The 17,059-nt window shown below is 35.9% G+C and overlaps 2 protein-coding genes across 18 annotated transcripts; one reads left to right on the plus strand and one right to left on the minus strand.

Annotated features, from left to right (window-relative positions):
- The first annotated feature begins 1,885 nt into the window (after positions 1 to 1,885).
- On the plus strand, positions 1,886 to 11,087 carry LOC147513731 (two-component response regulator ARR14-like). Of its 17 annotated transcripts, none has more exons than XM_086596955.1 (11): positions 1,902 to 2,147; positions 2,230 to 2,325; positions 2,486 to 2,693; positions 2,933 to 3,106; positions 3,799 to 4,200; positions 4,340 to 4,416; positions 5,574 to 6,952; positions 7,686 to 7,738; positions 7,840 to 7,947; positions 10,519 to 10,671; positions 10,823 to 11,087. In XM_086596955.1, exons 5-7 carry the CDS (start codon positions 3,828 to 3,830, stop codon positions 5,721 to 5,723), a joined length of 600 nt encoding a protein of 199 aa, XP_086453081.1. In that variant the 5' UTR covers positions 1,902 to 2,147; positions 2,230 to 2,325; positions 2,486 to 2,693; positions 2,933 to 3,106; positions 3,799 to 3,827; the 3' UTR covers positions 5,724 to 6,952; positions 7,686 to 7,738; positions 7,840 to 7,947; positions 10,519 to 10,671; positions 10,823 to 11,087. The 17 variants fall into 17 exon arrangements, with proteins under 17 accessions (XP_086453090.1, XP_086453083.1, XP_086453076.1 ...); XM_086596953.1 differs by having other exon boundaries at positions 2,635 to 2,693; XM_086596957.1 differs by lacking the exon at positions 2,933 to 3,106 and having other exon boundaries at positions 1,901 to 2,325; positions 2,635 to 2,693; positions 5,574 to 6,319; positions 6,435 to 6,952.
- Positions 11,088 to 13,225: 2,138 nt separating this feature from the next.
- Positions 13,226 to 14,107, minus strand: LOC147513732 (uncharacterized). Its single transcript, XM_086598948.1, has 2 exons — positions 13,941 to 14,107; positions 13,226 to 13,472 (listed from the first exon to the last, which is right to left on the minus strand). Exons 1-2 carry the CDS (start codon positions 14,105 to 14,107, stop codon positions 13,226 to 13,228), a joined length of 414 nt encoding a protein of 137 aa, XP_086455074.1.
- Between the last annotated feature and the right edge of the window lie 2,952 nt (positions 14,108 to 17,059).

Raw genomic sequence — 17,059 nt, forward strand, 5'->3', positions numbered from 1 at the left:
CTTTGTGTGGGTTGTTCTTACTAAGGATCATGTTCTTGCTTGTGAGTATAACAAGTTACGTCCTCGTAAGATTGGCCCTTTGGAGGTGATTGGCAAAATAAATCCCAATGCTTATAGGTTGCAATTGCCCAGTCATATTCGCACATTTGATGTTTTCAATGTGAAATACCTTCTCTCTTATTATGATGATTCAACAGATGATGAAGTTTCAAATTTTGGATCGAATTTTTCTAAAGAAAGGGGAATGATCTAGCTTGGAGGGTCGGTTGTTTTAGTTGCAAGTTACAAGCGTGTGTCTATAGAGGTCTTTGCTACGTGTTATTTTTCTTTCGAATGCTTGTCTTTTGCATTAGGTAGTTTCTATATTTGACCCTATCTATTTTAGTATTGAGTCTTTTAGTTTTTAGTAAATTGTAGTCTATAAAAGGCATCAACAACTTTGATCAAGATTAGATTTTCATCTTTTCAAAAACCACTTTTTATTATCTCAATTTCTCAATCCAATCATTGATCAAATTTTCAACTATTTCGATTATTTTCAATCATTTCAGCTTCAATCAATGGATCTGTTTTTCAAATTAATAAATCAATTCATTTGCAAAGTGAATCAGAGAAGACAATTTTTTTTTTTTCAATAAAGTTTATTATTTAGAGTAGAGGTTCTCTATTCTTTTGTTGTACTCAGAGTAATACGGCCTGTACTGAAAGTCTCCGTGTCTTACTTGTTGACGGCGATCTTTTGTGCATGTCTAAAAATTGCTGAAATAATGTTTAGAATATACAGATATGAAGGTTGCAGTAGGGGTGGCAGTTTTGTATACGACCTACTAACCCGACACGAATGACACGAAATTAGCGGGTTTGGGTTGGGAAAAAAGGCTTTTTGGTCATTTAAGGGTTGACCCGCCGAACCTGTCAAATAAATGGGTTGGGTTAGGGTCACATATGTTAACCCGAGTAACCCGTTAGTAGACCCGATTAGTTCTCGGATCAAATGGGTCGGGTTATCAACCCGTGACCTATATAATCTACTTTAAAATAGGTTTCATTATTTTTTAAAATCTCATTATCCTAACAGCCTAAAATAAACGACTAAAAGGAAAAGGATTAGCCATCATATTGATTCATTGGATAAATATATGTTTCGTTATTCAATTTTCATTGATATGTAATTAGATTATGGAGTGTTTTTGAGAATTAATACATATATATTTTTTTATATATATTTTTTGATAAATAAAATCGTGACATACTAAATATTTTGCATACAGGTTGTTTGTGAATCCGATCCGAAAATGATCTAAAATTGACCCGTTGGCTTAGCAGGTCACCCGTTGGGTAACCCGTTATATAGGCGGGTTGGATTTGGGTTTGACAAACTCGACACGATTAGTAATTGGGTCGGGTTTGGATTTGCTCTCCTAACACGTGACCCGAATATGACATGACACAAATCCGACCCAACACGACCCATTGTCACCCCTAGGTTGTAGGTGCCGACTAGCAAAGTCGGTAAAACCTTTGGGTGATAATACCAGAGGTCTAGGTCTCGAACCCGCCAGCATCAAAGAGTCATTTAAAACAGGCTTGTCAATAAAAAAAAATATATACGAAGGCTTCAATTCGCACATTTTTTTTTAGTAGTCTGACGCCATTTTATTTAAATCTGGGAATTTGGGATAGTTCTTTCCATTTTTTTTGGTTGTTGTCATTATGGTCCGAAATAGTGTTAACAAAAAATGTTCATGTCTAGTTTTAAGAGTCATGATATGACCGCCTGCCCATTACTGTGTTGGAAAGAAAATTGAGTTTCTTTCCATTTTTAATTTCTTTCTTGATTTTTTTTATATTTAATGTTTAATTGTTTTTTCTTTCTTGATCTGGTCTTTAATCTTTATATATAAAACTTCCTAAGCTACTTATTATTATTATTGTGGCCGTACTGATTCAAAGAATTAAAATTTACTGAAAAAAGTTTAGGATAATTTTTAAGCATTGACCGCAAAAGTAATAATATGGCCGGATTCACTGCAAATAATTTATGGATAGATTGTAAAGAGCTACAGGAACAAATTTAGTCAGCATTCGTTTGAATTTTGAAATGAAGTATTATTTGTCCCTGCCTGTAGTAAATCTCTGTAAAACAAGTTAGTTTATTTTCTTTCTTGTTGAATCAAAGGCTGTATTTTCAAATTGTTGAATGTTGAATCAGCTTTTTCTTGCAACCAGCAAACTAGATTAACCAAAATTTGGCTGAATGGATTGGCTTACGCGAACCAGCGCACAAACTAGTGTTTCAACTAGTAACCAAGCATCTTCAAACAGGTAACCAAAACCAACAATCAGAACCAGCACCTGATGCAAACATACCCTAAATTTGTTGCACTTAGTTTCTTATACATATCGATGATCAAATTAAATCACATCCCCAGGTTAACCTTCATACATGGTAACTTCAATGTTCATGTTCTTATGTATGCTTTAGATTTGCAGTATTATCCTTTAGAACGGTAACTCCAGATTATGGATCCAAGAAATTATCTTCAGATTTCGGTTGGTCATGATATGTATATGATCAGTAACACGTAACCAAGAGGTCAGGTGTGTTCTAACTTCCTTCTCACCACTCACCAGGGGATAAAAAGCTTAGGTATGGGTCAGGAACTCAGGCTAGACGCATATCCAAATCAAAGGTGAGTTTGGACATACATATTGCCACAACGGACAAGCTAATTAGCTTCAGACCCTGTTTGAATCTGGAACCATGATTAACACGGGTCCTGGCCTGGTAATAAGGGTTGATCACTTGACCCTTTATCTTATGGTCGGAATATAAAGCAAACAAAATAGACTTAGTGTAATATAGCTTACTTTGAGATTATCAGTGACTTCCCTCTGAAGATCTTAATCGCATTCAGCTTTCTTCTTTTAGTCCTGGCTGTCAGCCAATGCAACAGATGCTTTAAACATACTCCAAGCGATGCATGGTGGATTTGATATAGTTTTGACAGACATCTATCTCCAGGAAGGTTTAGATGGGTTAAGTTGCAGGCTTGCAGCTCCTTGACATTGTTAATTAGAAGAGAGTTCAAGATTCCTGTTGTTAGTAAGATTTTATATATCCACATATAACCACTTTTCTTTTAAAATTCATTTATTTTATTTTCATTTTCTCCTTTCGTTTTAAAGAACTCATTGGGTTAATGTATACTCAAAAAATTACAATCTCTCTGTCTTTTTCTCTCGATCTTTTTTCTTTTCTTTCTCCTCTTTTTCTCTTTTTATACTCTCCCTTTCTCCAACTCCTCCTCTCATCAGGTTCGTTCATCTCATTGGGTGAAGGAGAGTTCCAGTTACGTTTCCGCGGACTTGATCTGCTGCAACAGGCTCTCCCTTTACAATACCTCGTGCGATCCCTGTTTGCCTCTGACTTCACATGTCATCAATAGGTCCTATACAGTTAAGGAGATCCAAACCTATATATAGAAATCATTGTCTTGCGTAAATATTCCCCTGAGCATCCTCATTTAGAATCGATCATGTCTAAAGTAGAATCTAATGGAGAAATAAAATATACTACATGGGTAGGCACATTCATCTTATAGCTAATTAAGTAGTCAGCAACACAGTTTGTCTCCCTAAAGCAATGACTGAATCTACAAAGCGCGCTCAAGTATAGAGTCAGAGTTAACTTGAACTCTCTTGAAGTTATTATTTTGTTGAAGACAGCCTTCGATTGATCTTTCTTCAACGTTATTATTACTTGTATTTCTAACTTGGAACTCTCTCAAAATGCAGTCCTGTCTGCTGATGAAAGACGGGAAGTAATGAGCAAAGCATTGCGATATGGTGCTTGTTTTTACCTCATAAAGCCAATCAAGCAGCTTGAAGAAACGGAAATGCTTTCACAAATTGTGCTTCACAAGAAAAATGTTTCTTTCTTAATTCTCTTGGAGCGAGCTGTACCTCTTGCGAAGGTAATGGGGAAGAATATTATTGAGTATTCCTTCTCGACAAATAAAAAGAACTTGAGACAAAAGGGTGGTGGGAAGAAAATGTCCAAAGAGATATATAAGTACAAAGAACGTAAAGGTGATGATTCTTCATCAGCTCTTGTAAAGACGCAAAAGCTGGTCTGGACAGACGAACTTCATCATCAATTCTTGAAAGCTATTGATCCTTCAGGCAGACCGGTTGAAAGTAAGAATCTCTTGCTAGCTAGCTAGATCGAAATTAGAATATCTTCTTGTTCTGCTTTGTTTTTCCCTAAGCTTGATCTTCTGAAATTCATTGTAGTCATGTACTTAATTGGTTTTTTTTTTCTTTTGTCTTGATGCAGATGTTGATCCAAATAAAATTCTTGAGTTGATGAGAGCGCCTGGATTGACTAGAGCTAATATTGCAAGCCATTTGCAGGTTTGCTTTTTATTTACCAAGTGTGATGATTCTATTTTTATTATTATCCCCCCCCCCCCGAATATATTGTTCCACATGGGGTACGGTGGTATGGAATACAAAATAGAGAATTTATATATGCTCACGGTAATAATCTCTGAGGTGTCTGATTCTAAATACCTCCCCACTCCCCACCCCCTTTTTTTTTTTTCCTTTTCCTGAACCAAGTAGAGGTTTAGGCAGAACCTGGACCTGTACGTATTGATCTCAAAATCTGGTATACGTTTTGCCTATTACATTTTCCTCCACTATTACATGAATTGAAGCATATATACTATCCAATGGAGCCATGGAGGAGTACTAAGTATGATGCTAACAACAAAATGATTACAAGATTATCAGCTAGTAAGCTGTTCGATCTATTTGTTTATTTGTTTCGCTGAGGATATGCTTCACTAGTATCACCTCAAATCTTGACATATAATAACTGATGGCTTGGAGACTTCTACAATACCAGCAAGCACCTCCTGTCCATTAATTATCTTCTCTTATCTCAAGGAATAAAATGCAATTGTTGCATGTCTTATCCCCATTAACAAAGCTCCATACAGCTAACCCTGTTTATACCTTTCATGTCCAGGCCAGCACTAGCACAGATCTGATCTTGTTACTGCCATTGTAAGCTAGCCATCATATATAACTTGGCCTTCATAGTCTCTAATAAATCCACCAAAGTTAACTTCACAGAGCGGTCGTAGTAGCATGCAACATGATACAAGTATAGCAGCTGCAACGTAGGGCAATAACGCCGCAGTAGTAGCACTACGTATTCATAATAATATTTCTTGTTACTAATTATTAGTAATAATGTATAGTAAATCTTAAGAAGACCATACCAAATTGGTTTTGTAGTTTTGCACATTTTCATTATTGGTGATGTCGTGATGAGATACACTTGATACTGATGAATTTTGATATTTATGCCATTTTTGTGTTTTATAAGTCGTGAATGAATAGCATTATATATTGCAGAGTTATCGCTAATTCTTAAGGAAATATAAAACAATGGCCTATCTAGGGATGTTAGTAATAACCCTAGGAGTTCATCGACCAATAAGACTAGTAAGTCAGGCTCACTACCATGTGATGATTCTGTAAAATTGCTTAGTAATCAACAGGAACTGCTTCCTCAATTTGCCCGGCAGCAGAAAGTTCAACCAAATTGTACTCTGCTTCAAGCAAGATGTGAAGTACATTTAGTTACGCTGAGCAGCCATGGACACAAGAAACAATCATGTTTTGGTACTGGCGATGCCATTCCTTCATGAGCAACACTGGCAATAATTCTTTTCATGGTAGCGACAACAACACAACAAATGATGATTCACAAACAACCTCGGGCGGAACCAGGTTTTCTTCCTAATGCAGCACTTGATGAAAACTTCAGCGACTTGAATCTTCAAAATTGTAACATTGTCATAGCAATGGAAACATGGGAATTGGGAGTATTGGATTTTGGCTCTTGGAAGTTGGAACAACAAAGCCCCAGATTCAAGAAACGCAAGCAACAATCACACTGCTGCAAACAACTATTTTGGACTGCAAACAATCACTCATGGAAGGATTATCGGAGTGCAGCAGAGTGGACCCGAAGGGGGTGTGCCGTCAAACAACATCAACTCTGGGGACGATCCATTAAATGAGGTTATTAAGTTGTTGAGCCCAGTGGAAGACAATGAGGGTTCTAAAAGAAGTTTCATGATCTCAAATCAGTCTCAGTACGTACATGCGCGCACCACCAGCACTACCAAGTGGTGATGAGCGATATGACCTGGCTAAGTTGGCTGAATTTTTACTGGACGACTGTTATAGTGATGACTCTGAATATCTTATTTACAGTGACAGAAACCAACCTAACCCTCAGGCATGTCTTATTTTATTAAGCACAACTTTCTCGATTGAACGGATTGGTGTCCTGCTACCAACTTTTTCTTTTCAAAATTCTTTATTTTGTACTCCTTGATAAAACTTTGTTTCAGTCTTGCAGTAACAGTTTAACAAGGTTGTGAAGGGGCTGTGGATTCCGAATTTGAAATCAATATGTTCCTGGCAGCAAATGTGGAGATTCAGCAGTGGTGGCGCTTTTTGCTGTTATAGTGTTGTTCTATGAGCACCTTAGTTCATTGCAATAAGTTGGTCCTTAGTGCACCTTAGACATGCTCACATGCCTATATATGGTATTTCGTCAGTCGAAGAGAATACTATCTTTTGGTGTAAAATTATGGTTGATTCTGTTTATTGTTTGGATTTCATCAGATCTTTCAATAATAGATCGAGCATGTGTCCAGCTCTAATAGATCGAGCCTGATTACGCCTAGTACCCAAGTACATTATAACTGCAGGCTGCTAGCTTGCACCTAAATATATGAGCAAATTCTTGAGAGCATCGCCTTTTGAGTCATGTCAATGCTTTGAAGCTGTCCAAGACCATAGGTGTGTTACTGTTATTCAATTCTCTTCCACTGAACACCATCTATCATCCATCTGCAAAGCATAGGTACGTGTTACTGCAAAGGGCTTTGACATTTAGATAAGTGCACTACAGTCTTCTACAGTTGATGAGTCGTTCCTCCATGAGGTTGCCAAACATACCATAGCCGAATACCTTTCTACAGTCTTCCATTTTTACAAGTTTACATCTACTGCGTACTAATAAATCATATTTGGCACACCAAATAAATCTTCGCAATAGATAATAGTTTTTCACTTCATCACACTGTATGTTTTCGTGAAGTCAAATTTAATAGTGCTCCTTTTGGAGATACATATATGTATTTCTTGTTGTACTTCCTCTGTTCCTCAGAAGGTTTATAGAGATGAGCAGGATATATTATCTATTACACTCCCTACAATATAAATTGGTTAGTCACATTTAAACTTGATTTTGAAATTGGTTGTTAGTCTAGTACACTCTTACCAGATAAGTTGCAATTGCAAAGCGCGCAAGATATATATAAAAAACACAATATGCCAATATGCATGGGTAGGAGTAACAAGCGTACCCGATGCTGATCAAGGATAACACACATATAACACTAAGGTAAATGGTAATTAGGCATACCAAGAAAAAAGTGATTTAAATTATCTTCTTTAATTACTTTGACTTTTCAATTTTCAATTATGCCTCTTACTTAATGGCCGGATGCAAAATTAGGGTGTTTGGAGGCTGGGACTTGAATGTGCCAGTTAATTTCTTTATGGTGTTTAAATTATTTCTTTTTTTTTCATAGGCTGAAAAGATTTTCCTAAAATGTGACCAGAAAAAGAACAATTGTCCCCGAAGGTAGACCTATATATCACCCTCTTTTTAGTTCTCTTAGTATTCTACACACATTATATTGCTTTGTTTTTTCTTCATTTGAGTGTTTTCTTTTATCATGGAAGGTGGCAAGTTTAAGTTTAGTCAGGAAGGCCTCCGTGTGTTGGTTGCAGATGATGACTTGCTAAACCTTAGGAACCTTGTGGATATGCTTAAGACCTGCAAATACCAAGGTACTATGCTAAAATTAATATTTGGCTCTCCTGTTGCTCTTTCATGTTAGACGAAATCTCACAGATGTTGCTAATGGTTTGATTGAAGGCATGCGTGCATATTGCATACCTATAACTATAAGACTTATTGTGTAGGGATCCTTCTAAATGCGAATTTATTAATTAATTTGAAAAAATGAAGCACACAGTCACTACAATACTACATTGCTCTGTGAATATTTTTTCAAACCTATAGTCAATCATTGTCCGTTCTATTTTTTGTATCTAATTGAAGCTATTTATCCTGGGATATGTTTTGTTGTGATCTTGTTGTATCTGATTGTGATCGATCAAATCTATGGAGAGATCCAACAAGGCCCAAATTCATTCAACCTTTTCAATTTTGATACATGTTATTGGAATTGCTTGATAATTTGTAACTTGAGCCTCCATCAATATCATGCATGGACTCATCACTCATGGAGTAGATGTTGTCACAGTTGTCATGTTGAACATCTCCAATTGTTAAGGGATTTTGTTAACGATCATGATATATCAAGAAATATCCACAATATCCGGTCTCAAAATTGAGTATCGATAAATACCCATATCCTGATATTTTGTACTATGGTCACAGTTGTCATGTTGAACATCTCCAATTGTTAAGTGTTAACGAATGTGGGCCGGTCTCCTTTCTCACATGATGGTCTCAGACACGGCCTTATTTATTTATTAAAGGACAACCGACGCCCATTTCCACAGTACTGTTTACATATCAGGTCCCATTTAAGTTGCTGTTCCAAAAGGCCCATACTCGGATTTTCACGGGTTGACACAATAAGGCCCAAAAGATGCACAAATCATAAACATTCTCCTGTATGTCTTTTCCAGTTTTCCCATCTCCCTATTGCTGGATATTAGAATTACCTCCCCAATTTTAATATATATTAAAATCACTTCCCTGCTAAATTTTCTTTTAATAATAGATATTAGAATAATCTCCTCGATTTTGCTAGATATTAAAACACCTCCTAACTAATTGTTTTTTTTAACAATTGTTTTGCATTAGAACCAGATATTCGAACCAGAACAGCACGACAATGAGTACCTATTGAAAATCTATAATTGTTTTTGCTGCAAAAGTCTTGCGAATAAGTAATGTGGGTTATATTTAAAAGTTTTAATAATTAATAAATTTAAAATTATATTCATAATTCATATATAGATAATTTCAACCAATTCTAGATTATATGTAAACTTAATATTCATTGTTTTCAATTAAATGAAATTTAATATTTTATAATAATAATATCTTTGGCTGTTCACATATTAATTGGTCCCTAACATTGTATTGGGGATTCTAAACGCAAATTAGAGGAGATGGTCCACCTTAATATAAAATAGTTTGAATAAATTAATACAATTACACGGACGTACACATATATTATTCTTTTGATTGTGATATTATCTCTATTACTTATAAGAGGCTTGGGTGAGTTAGCCAATTGAGTTGTCTCTCTGTTTTAACAAGTGTTAATTTCTTGACACATGTAGCCATCTAAGCCGGTCAAACAAATAAATCATTTCTAAAAGTTTTTTCTATTTGTTTTATGGAACAAAACAGTTTGTTTAGTTTGACTTCTGTCTGTTTGTTCACGGTTTGTTTTTTGTTGGGCCATACCACAAAATAGTCAATTAAAAAAAAAACAAATATAATTCACATGTAAAGCACTTGTTAATTGCTAGTATCTCTACTACTTATAAGAGACTTGGGTGAGTTACATGTTATAACAAGTGCTCATTTCTTGACACATGTTGTATGGGTCAAACAAAGAAATGAGTTCTAAAAGTTTTTTTTTTTTTTTTAGGACAAAATTGTTTATTCAGAAACATGTGACTTTTGTCTGTTTTTTAACTGTTTGCTTTTTGTCTGTTTTTTAACTATTTGCTTTTTGTTGGCCCTATTACAAAAAAGTCAATAAAAAAAAAATTAAGTAAATATATAATTCACATGCAAAATACGTGCTAATTGTTAGTATTTATACTATAAGTGCGTGGTAGAGATAGCCATATTAGCCGTGCATCGGTTCTAACTTTGCATAATTTCCTAACACGTGTTATACTGTTATGCCTACTTTTTGTGTTCTGTTTTTGTCAGTTTGTGTTTTGAGTTTTTTTTAGTTGATATTTTTATTGGCCCCACCAAAAAAAGAGAGAGAGACCCTACCTATCTATGTGGGAACATGTGCTAACTACTAAGACTAAGTATTTTAAAGCCAAATGCAATCTTGTGGGGCTTAGTCCAGATAATATGTGATTTTCATGGAATTCCGTTTAATATTTTGGTTTTTGAAAAATTTGGAACTCAAATCAAGAGTTTAGTTGAAAAAACATAAATTTCAAAATGTACTTGAAACATAACAGAATACAAATTAGAATTTCAGTTTTTGAATTTATCAAAATTTCAAAAATTCCGAAATCTTAAACTATGGTCGAGGCACAATTTATCTTATATTTTTTGTTTTGTACACTGGAATTGCACTTATCCTGGACAAACATACATACTAAGAATATTTATACCGATTATTTCAGTTACGGCAGTTACCCGAGCAGTTGATGCCATAGACTTACTCTATGAGAACGAAGGAGGTTTTGATATAATTATAGCTGATGACCACATGCCACATTTAGATGGATTCGAGCTCCTTGCTAACGTGAAAGATGATTTCAAGATTCCTGTTATCAGTGAGTTTAAAATTCATATCCTAGAGATCTTATTAATTTTCTCTCCGTATGTTTAATGAGTTGTTGTTGTTGTTTTTTTTTTCCCCTCCATATAATTAATGTATAACTGGGATAATTAATATATATAACTTGGATGGTTATTCAAATACAGTGCTTACTGCTGATGATGAACCGGGTGGTGTGGTGGAAGCACTAAGAAATGGAGCTAGTGGCCATTTGACTAAACCGATCGATTTTTGCTGTATACAACAACTTTGGCAATATGTTTTCATTTACCGTATGCGAGGTCTCTAAAGGCTCTTAAAGACTGGAGGAAGTGTTAGTTCTCCAAGAGGTTCAGAGCTGCCTTGAACAAAATATATTAATAATTAGTACTAAATAAATCTGGAGAACAAATAAAAGTATTGAATGTGCCATCTCATCGTTATTTCCAATTCTTTATGCACCAATGGTTGTTTTAATTAGTTTACCTTTTTTCACATTAATAATCTCTAAAGAGATCCATAACATAGGCAAATGCTTATGTTTATGTCATTTTGAGGTATATAGTGAATTTCACCTCAGTGTGACAAATTTGAATAGTCTAACACTAACTAAAAAGTCTTATCGCCTTGGTGTGCTCTTGGCCACTAAATAATGCCCCTGAAAATGACACAAAACAGTTCGAGTTGATTTGGGCCTTATTTATGGGTGTATTGTCTAACAGGTCGAGCATGTCGTAATTAATTTGGGGCGTAATAAGCTAAGAGCATCTTTAGCAGTGATATCAATCTAGCATCAAACACCAAATTCTTACCAAATTCTTAAGAATTTAGTGTTTTTTCAACTTCAGGAGAGCTACATGTTGATGAAAACACCAAAAAAACACCAAACCAAACACCAAATCGACCAATATTTGGTTCCAGGTTTGGTATTGTATTAAATCACTTACGCAGTTTTGGCAAAACCGCGTGGGCTTGGGCTGCTAAATGGGCTTCTATGGCGCGGTTTTCCTAAAACCGTGTGCTCTCAATTACAACAACGGGCAAAAAACGGCTATATCTTTCTAACCCTATAAATTGAAACACTCACCCCATATTTTTACACTCACTTCTTTTCTCTACTCTCTACTCTTTATTCTCTACTCTTTATTCTCTACTCTTTAAACAATAATGAGTCAAGAACCAAAATCAAAATCAAGAGGGGTTTCATGGATACAAGAAGAAGATATTGCTCTCACCAATAGTTGGCTACAAGTTAGTCAAGATGGTGTAGTAGGAAATGAGCAAAAGTCGAACGATTTTTGGGTTAGAATTCTAAATGCATTTCATGCAAATTTAGGAAAAATGACCGAAACATAACTTGACGGTATGAAACACCGTTGGTCTATTATTCAAGCTAATATCAACAAGTTTCATGCTATTCTTTCTAAAATTCAAGCATCTCCTCCAAGTGGCTATAATGACAATATGATGGTAAGTATTTATTTTTTATTTGTTATTTTGATTAACAAATATATTTTTCAATTCTAATTTAGTTTTTGCTTAATTGGTAGGTTGAGGAAGCAATAAGTGCATATGCGATGCATAATGGGGTTTGGAAGTGGATGCAATGCTATAATATGGTGAAAGACTCATCCAAATGGAAGAGGCTATAGTTGAGAAATGATTTGCATCCCACCAAAAAGTCGAAGTCAAACAGTGGGGAAGGAGGTTCATCAATTCCAATATCAACTGCAACAACTCAATCAATGGATAATGATCCACACCAAGTTCATGGGCTTGAGGATAGACCTCTTGGAAAGAAAGAAGACAAAAAAAGAAGGCAAAAAGAGAAAGAAGAAGGTGATTCTAAAGTGGAGGAATCCGCTAAGAAACTTGATGATTTTCTGATGGAACTTTCTAAAACCACCAAAGAAGGCTATAAATTGGAAGCTCAAAGACAGTTGAAGAAAGATGAGATGGAATTTGAAAAACTTCAATTGAAGAAAAGTTCGATGGATTGGAAGCTTCAAATCCAAAAAGAAAAACTTCAATTGAAGAAAGATGCGGTCCGACTTCGAGAAGATGAAAATGATGCGAAAATATTAGGAATGAAATTAGAAGGATTACCCGAAGACGAGCGCGAAATTTGGCAACTCAAAAGGCAGAAATTTTACAAAAAATGAAGAATCGACTTAGCAATATCACTAGTAGTAGTCAAAGTAGTGCATAGTCTAAATTTGAGTTTATATGTCTTTTAATTTGAGTTTGTATGTTTTTTAATTTGAGTATTTTAATTTGTCTTTTAATTTATGTCTTTTAATAATGACGTACTTTAATTTAAGTTTGTATTTTAATTTTAATTAGAATGTACTTTAATTGAATATTTTCTTTTAATTTAAAGTTGATACTTTTTATCATTCTAAAAAAAATTAGTATTTTCAAAATTCTCATATACAGAAATCCTTTCATAAAACCACAAATACATAGAAATAAACTTGGAACACAAATACATAGAAATTGAAACGATAAATAAACACAAAGTCTAAATGAAGTGCAAATAAAAATAGAAATCAAGTCCGCCCACGTCTACTCTACAAATGCTCGGCCAAGTCATTCTTCAATCTATCATGAACAACTTTTGAACGAACCCTCTCGACGCCAAATGCCCAACGAGATAGAACAAAGTGGCGTTCATCTTCAGGATCACCTTCTCTACTTGGTATTTCCAAATCAGGAATATACTGCGGGATATCCATTTCGCGTTCATCTTCCACAATCATATTGTGTAAAATAATGCAAGCCTTCATAATAGTAGCCATGTTCTCCAAATACCATAACCTGCACGGATTTGCTAAAATAGCCCAACGGGACTGTAATATACCAAACGCCCGCTCTATGTCTTTTCTAGCAGCTTCTTGCTTCTTTGCAAAATGTTTGTCTTGTGCAATAGTCGGTTTAGCAATCGTTTGAATCAAGGTGGCATAATTAGGATTACCGTCAGCCAAGTAATAGCCCATATCATAATGATGGTCATTCACAGTGTTGTTACAATGAATAGCTTCATCATTGACTATATCATCAAATATTGGTGAGCGGTCAAGCACATTAAGATCATTGTGAGAACCCGCCATTCAAAAAAAAACATGCTAAATCCATGCGTCACGATCGGCAACTGCCTCCAAAATCACTGTTGGTTTATGCTTATGGCCAGTGTGAGACCCTTGCCACGCGGATGGGCAATTCTTCCATTGCCAGTGCATGCAATCAATGCTTCCTAGCATTCCAGGCCATCCGCGTTCCTCAAACTCTTTAAGCAAACGTTGAATATCTGCAGCATTTAGTTTGCGCAAGTATTCACCTCCAAAAATTCTAATAATTCCATCACAGAAATAGCGCATGCATTCATGAACAGTTGGCTCAGCAACATGTAACATATCATCTACTAGATCAGCGGCAGTCCCATAAGCAAGCATTTGTATAGCAGCAATTACTTTTATTTTTGGGTTAATTCCAAATTTACCCGCACAATTAACTTTTTGTTGAAAATATGGTACATTATGATTAAGATGATTGAAAATACGAGTAAATAATGACTGACCCATACTCTAAATCGGCGGCCGAAAGTCGGTGGTCACGAAATATAGGATTTATACCGGCGAAGTAGTTAGCATTTACACGAGCCAGTGTTGCCTCGTACTGACGATTCTTATATTTTCTTCCTTTCTTCGAACCACCATGTGGTCTATAAGAAGACTCTGCTTCTTGCTGACGCAATAAACTCAGACGATGTCAAACTAAAGCTAGAGCAATAGCCACTAATTTGCGAGTTTTAACTGCAGTGTTATCATTTGAAGAGCTCGAGCTCGAACTCGAGCTCAATGAAGAATCAGAAGAAGATGAATGATCCATTGAAAAAATCTTCAAGAGTTTTGGTAGTTTTTTTTTTTTTTTTTGCTCAAGGAGATGAGTTTAGATGAGAGGGAACATGAAAAATGAAAAGAACATCGCAAAACCGAGAGTTAAATGGTTATAGCATGCGGTTTCTAGAAAACCGCGCGGTTTTGGCAAAACCGCTTGGGCTTGGACCTGTATGATGGGCTTCTATGGAGCGGTTTTGGCAAAACCGCGTGGCCTATATGGCGCGGTTTTGGCAAAACCGCATAGTTGTTTGGTGTTTTTTTGATGTTGTTCCTAAAGTTGCTTGGTGTTTTTTTGGTTGCTCTGCTAAAGATGCTCTAAGAGATCAGTTCTATGGTTTTAGTTTTCTTGTGTTAACGCTCGTTCAATCAACGAGAAAGTCTCTCACACTTACCAATGAGTACTAAGGATTGAAGAATAATAATTAAATTGTTTGTTCCGAGTGACAAATCTTAACACCTACAAACAAGAACTAGTGTGTTGTTGTTTGCTCGTTCAAACAAGCCATATTTTAGTAGGAGGCCGGATCTTCCACGTGGGAAAGACTGACTTTTACACCATACAAAATAATTTGGACATGTGTCCATATATGTAACCACCCCGCCCCCCCACCTTCCGGTGTTAACTAAAATAGAAAATCAAATCAAATGGCAAAAAATAGGAAATATTTTATGCGTGAAATCTGGAAAACAAAATGTCCACAATCTCCTACTCTCATATATTTCAACAAAAAAAAACCATTTTATTATTACTCCAAAAAATAAGTAACTTGGTGTTTGCTTTATCTTTCATTTAAGTAGAAAGACTTTATTTGCATTTAAATGAGAAAACCTACACGTACTTACTTAAATTCAGTGAACTTCTAAACATATATAGTGTTTTCACTCTAACTCTTGTGTTCTTGAATTATTAAGTAGCTATATTGTTCTATATTGTTCTGATGTAACTTATGTTCATGAATTTCCGATGGAATTTTGGATAAATATGACTTGCCACTTACATTATATTGCTTAAAAATGAATCTAAGACAAAAATGGCTAACTGGATCAATTGATATTGAAAAAGAAATGATCTCATCATAAATCGAAAGGTTATTTGATCAAATTTCATAAAACTTACAGTTACTTAACAATTGGGCATTGCAATTGTGGAGATAAGCACGCACAGAATCTTTCCTAATTTGTAGTGATTTCTTTTTTTGTTTTATCTCACTCTGTTAGTTTCATTTATTCTGGTGTTATATAAATGGACACATGTCCAAATTATTTTGTAAGGTGTAAAAGTCAACATTTTCCACCCGAGCGGAGAAGATCCGGCCTCTTTTAGTAGAGTCTTGACATGTATACTGTTGGAATATTTGTTATCTTAGTTAGGATTAGCAAGTATTTTGTAATCTTAGTAAGAGTATTATCTTCTCCTAGATATGTGGATCTAGGAGATCTTCTGTATTCTTGTATATATATATACTATTTTATATCAATAAGATTATCAGAAATATTCAGTAAAACATCTTTGACATGATATCAAGAGTCAACTCCGATTTCCTTTTCATTACCCCATTACTATAGGAATCAGAGTTTTTTTTTTGGTGTTTTAATTTTTTTTTTCTGGTCATATAATACAATTTGTTACACTATATCAGATTGCATTTATTACCCTATTCTTCCTTATCGTTATTATCTATTGATCTAGTTCATTGTTTATGTTCTATATCATAATGACACTTACCTACTGTTCCGGCCCCCACAAATGTGGCCCAATAAAAGCCCAATTCAATACAAAACCCATGCTCAAAGCCCATGCTCAAAACCTATCTACCAAAAAGCCCACGCTCAGAGCCCATGCTCAAAGCCTACATACCTACACAACTTCGTCCACATTCAAGAAACAACTTCCACCGACCAACTTCATCCCACGAGCTGACAGTTGTTCGCCAGTTCTCCAACTTCATCCCACGAGCTGACAGTTCTCCCGTCAGTTCTCCAACTTCATCCCACGAGCTGATAGTTCTCCCGCCAGTTCTCCAACTTCATCCCACGAAGCCGACAGTTTCGCCAGGTTAACTTCATCCCACGAGCCGACAGTTTGTCTTAATCCCCGGACGGTTTCGCCAATTTCATCATCCCACGAGTTGCCGGATGTCCCGCCGGTTCTCCAACTTCATCCCACGAGCCGACAGTTCTCTCCGCCCAGTTCTCCAACTTCATCCCACGAAGCCGACAGCGGTTCTCCCGCCAGTTCTCCAACTTCATCCCCGGTTCACCCGCCAGTTCACCAACTTCATCTCCACGCGGACAAATTGTCCGCCAGGTTCTCAACTTCATCCCACGAAATGAAAGATGTCCCGCCAGTTCTCAATTTCATCCCACGAGTGGACAGTTCTCCCGCCAGTTCTCAACTTCATCCCACGAGCCGTTCTTCTCCCGCGAGTTTTCAACTTTATCCCACGAGCCGACAGTTCACATTCCGCTAGTTCACCAACTTCATCCCACGAGGCGACAGGTTGT

Source organism: Coptis chinensis, chromosome 3 (genome assembly GCF_015680905.1).
Source record: "Coptis chinensis isolate HL-2020 chromosome 3, ASM1568090v1, whole genome shotgun sequence".
Classification (NCBI taxonomy): Eukaryota; Viridiplantae; Streptophyta; class Magnoliopsida; order Ranunculales; family Ranunculaceae; genus Coptis; species Coptis chinensis.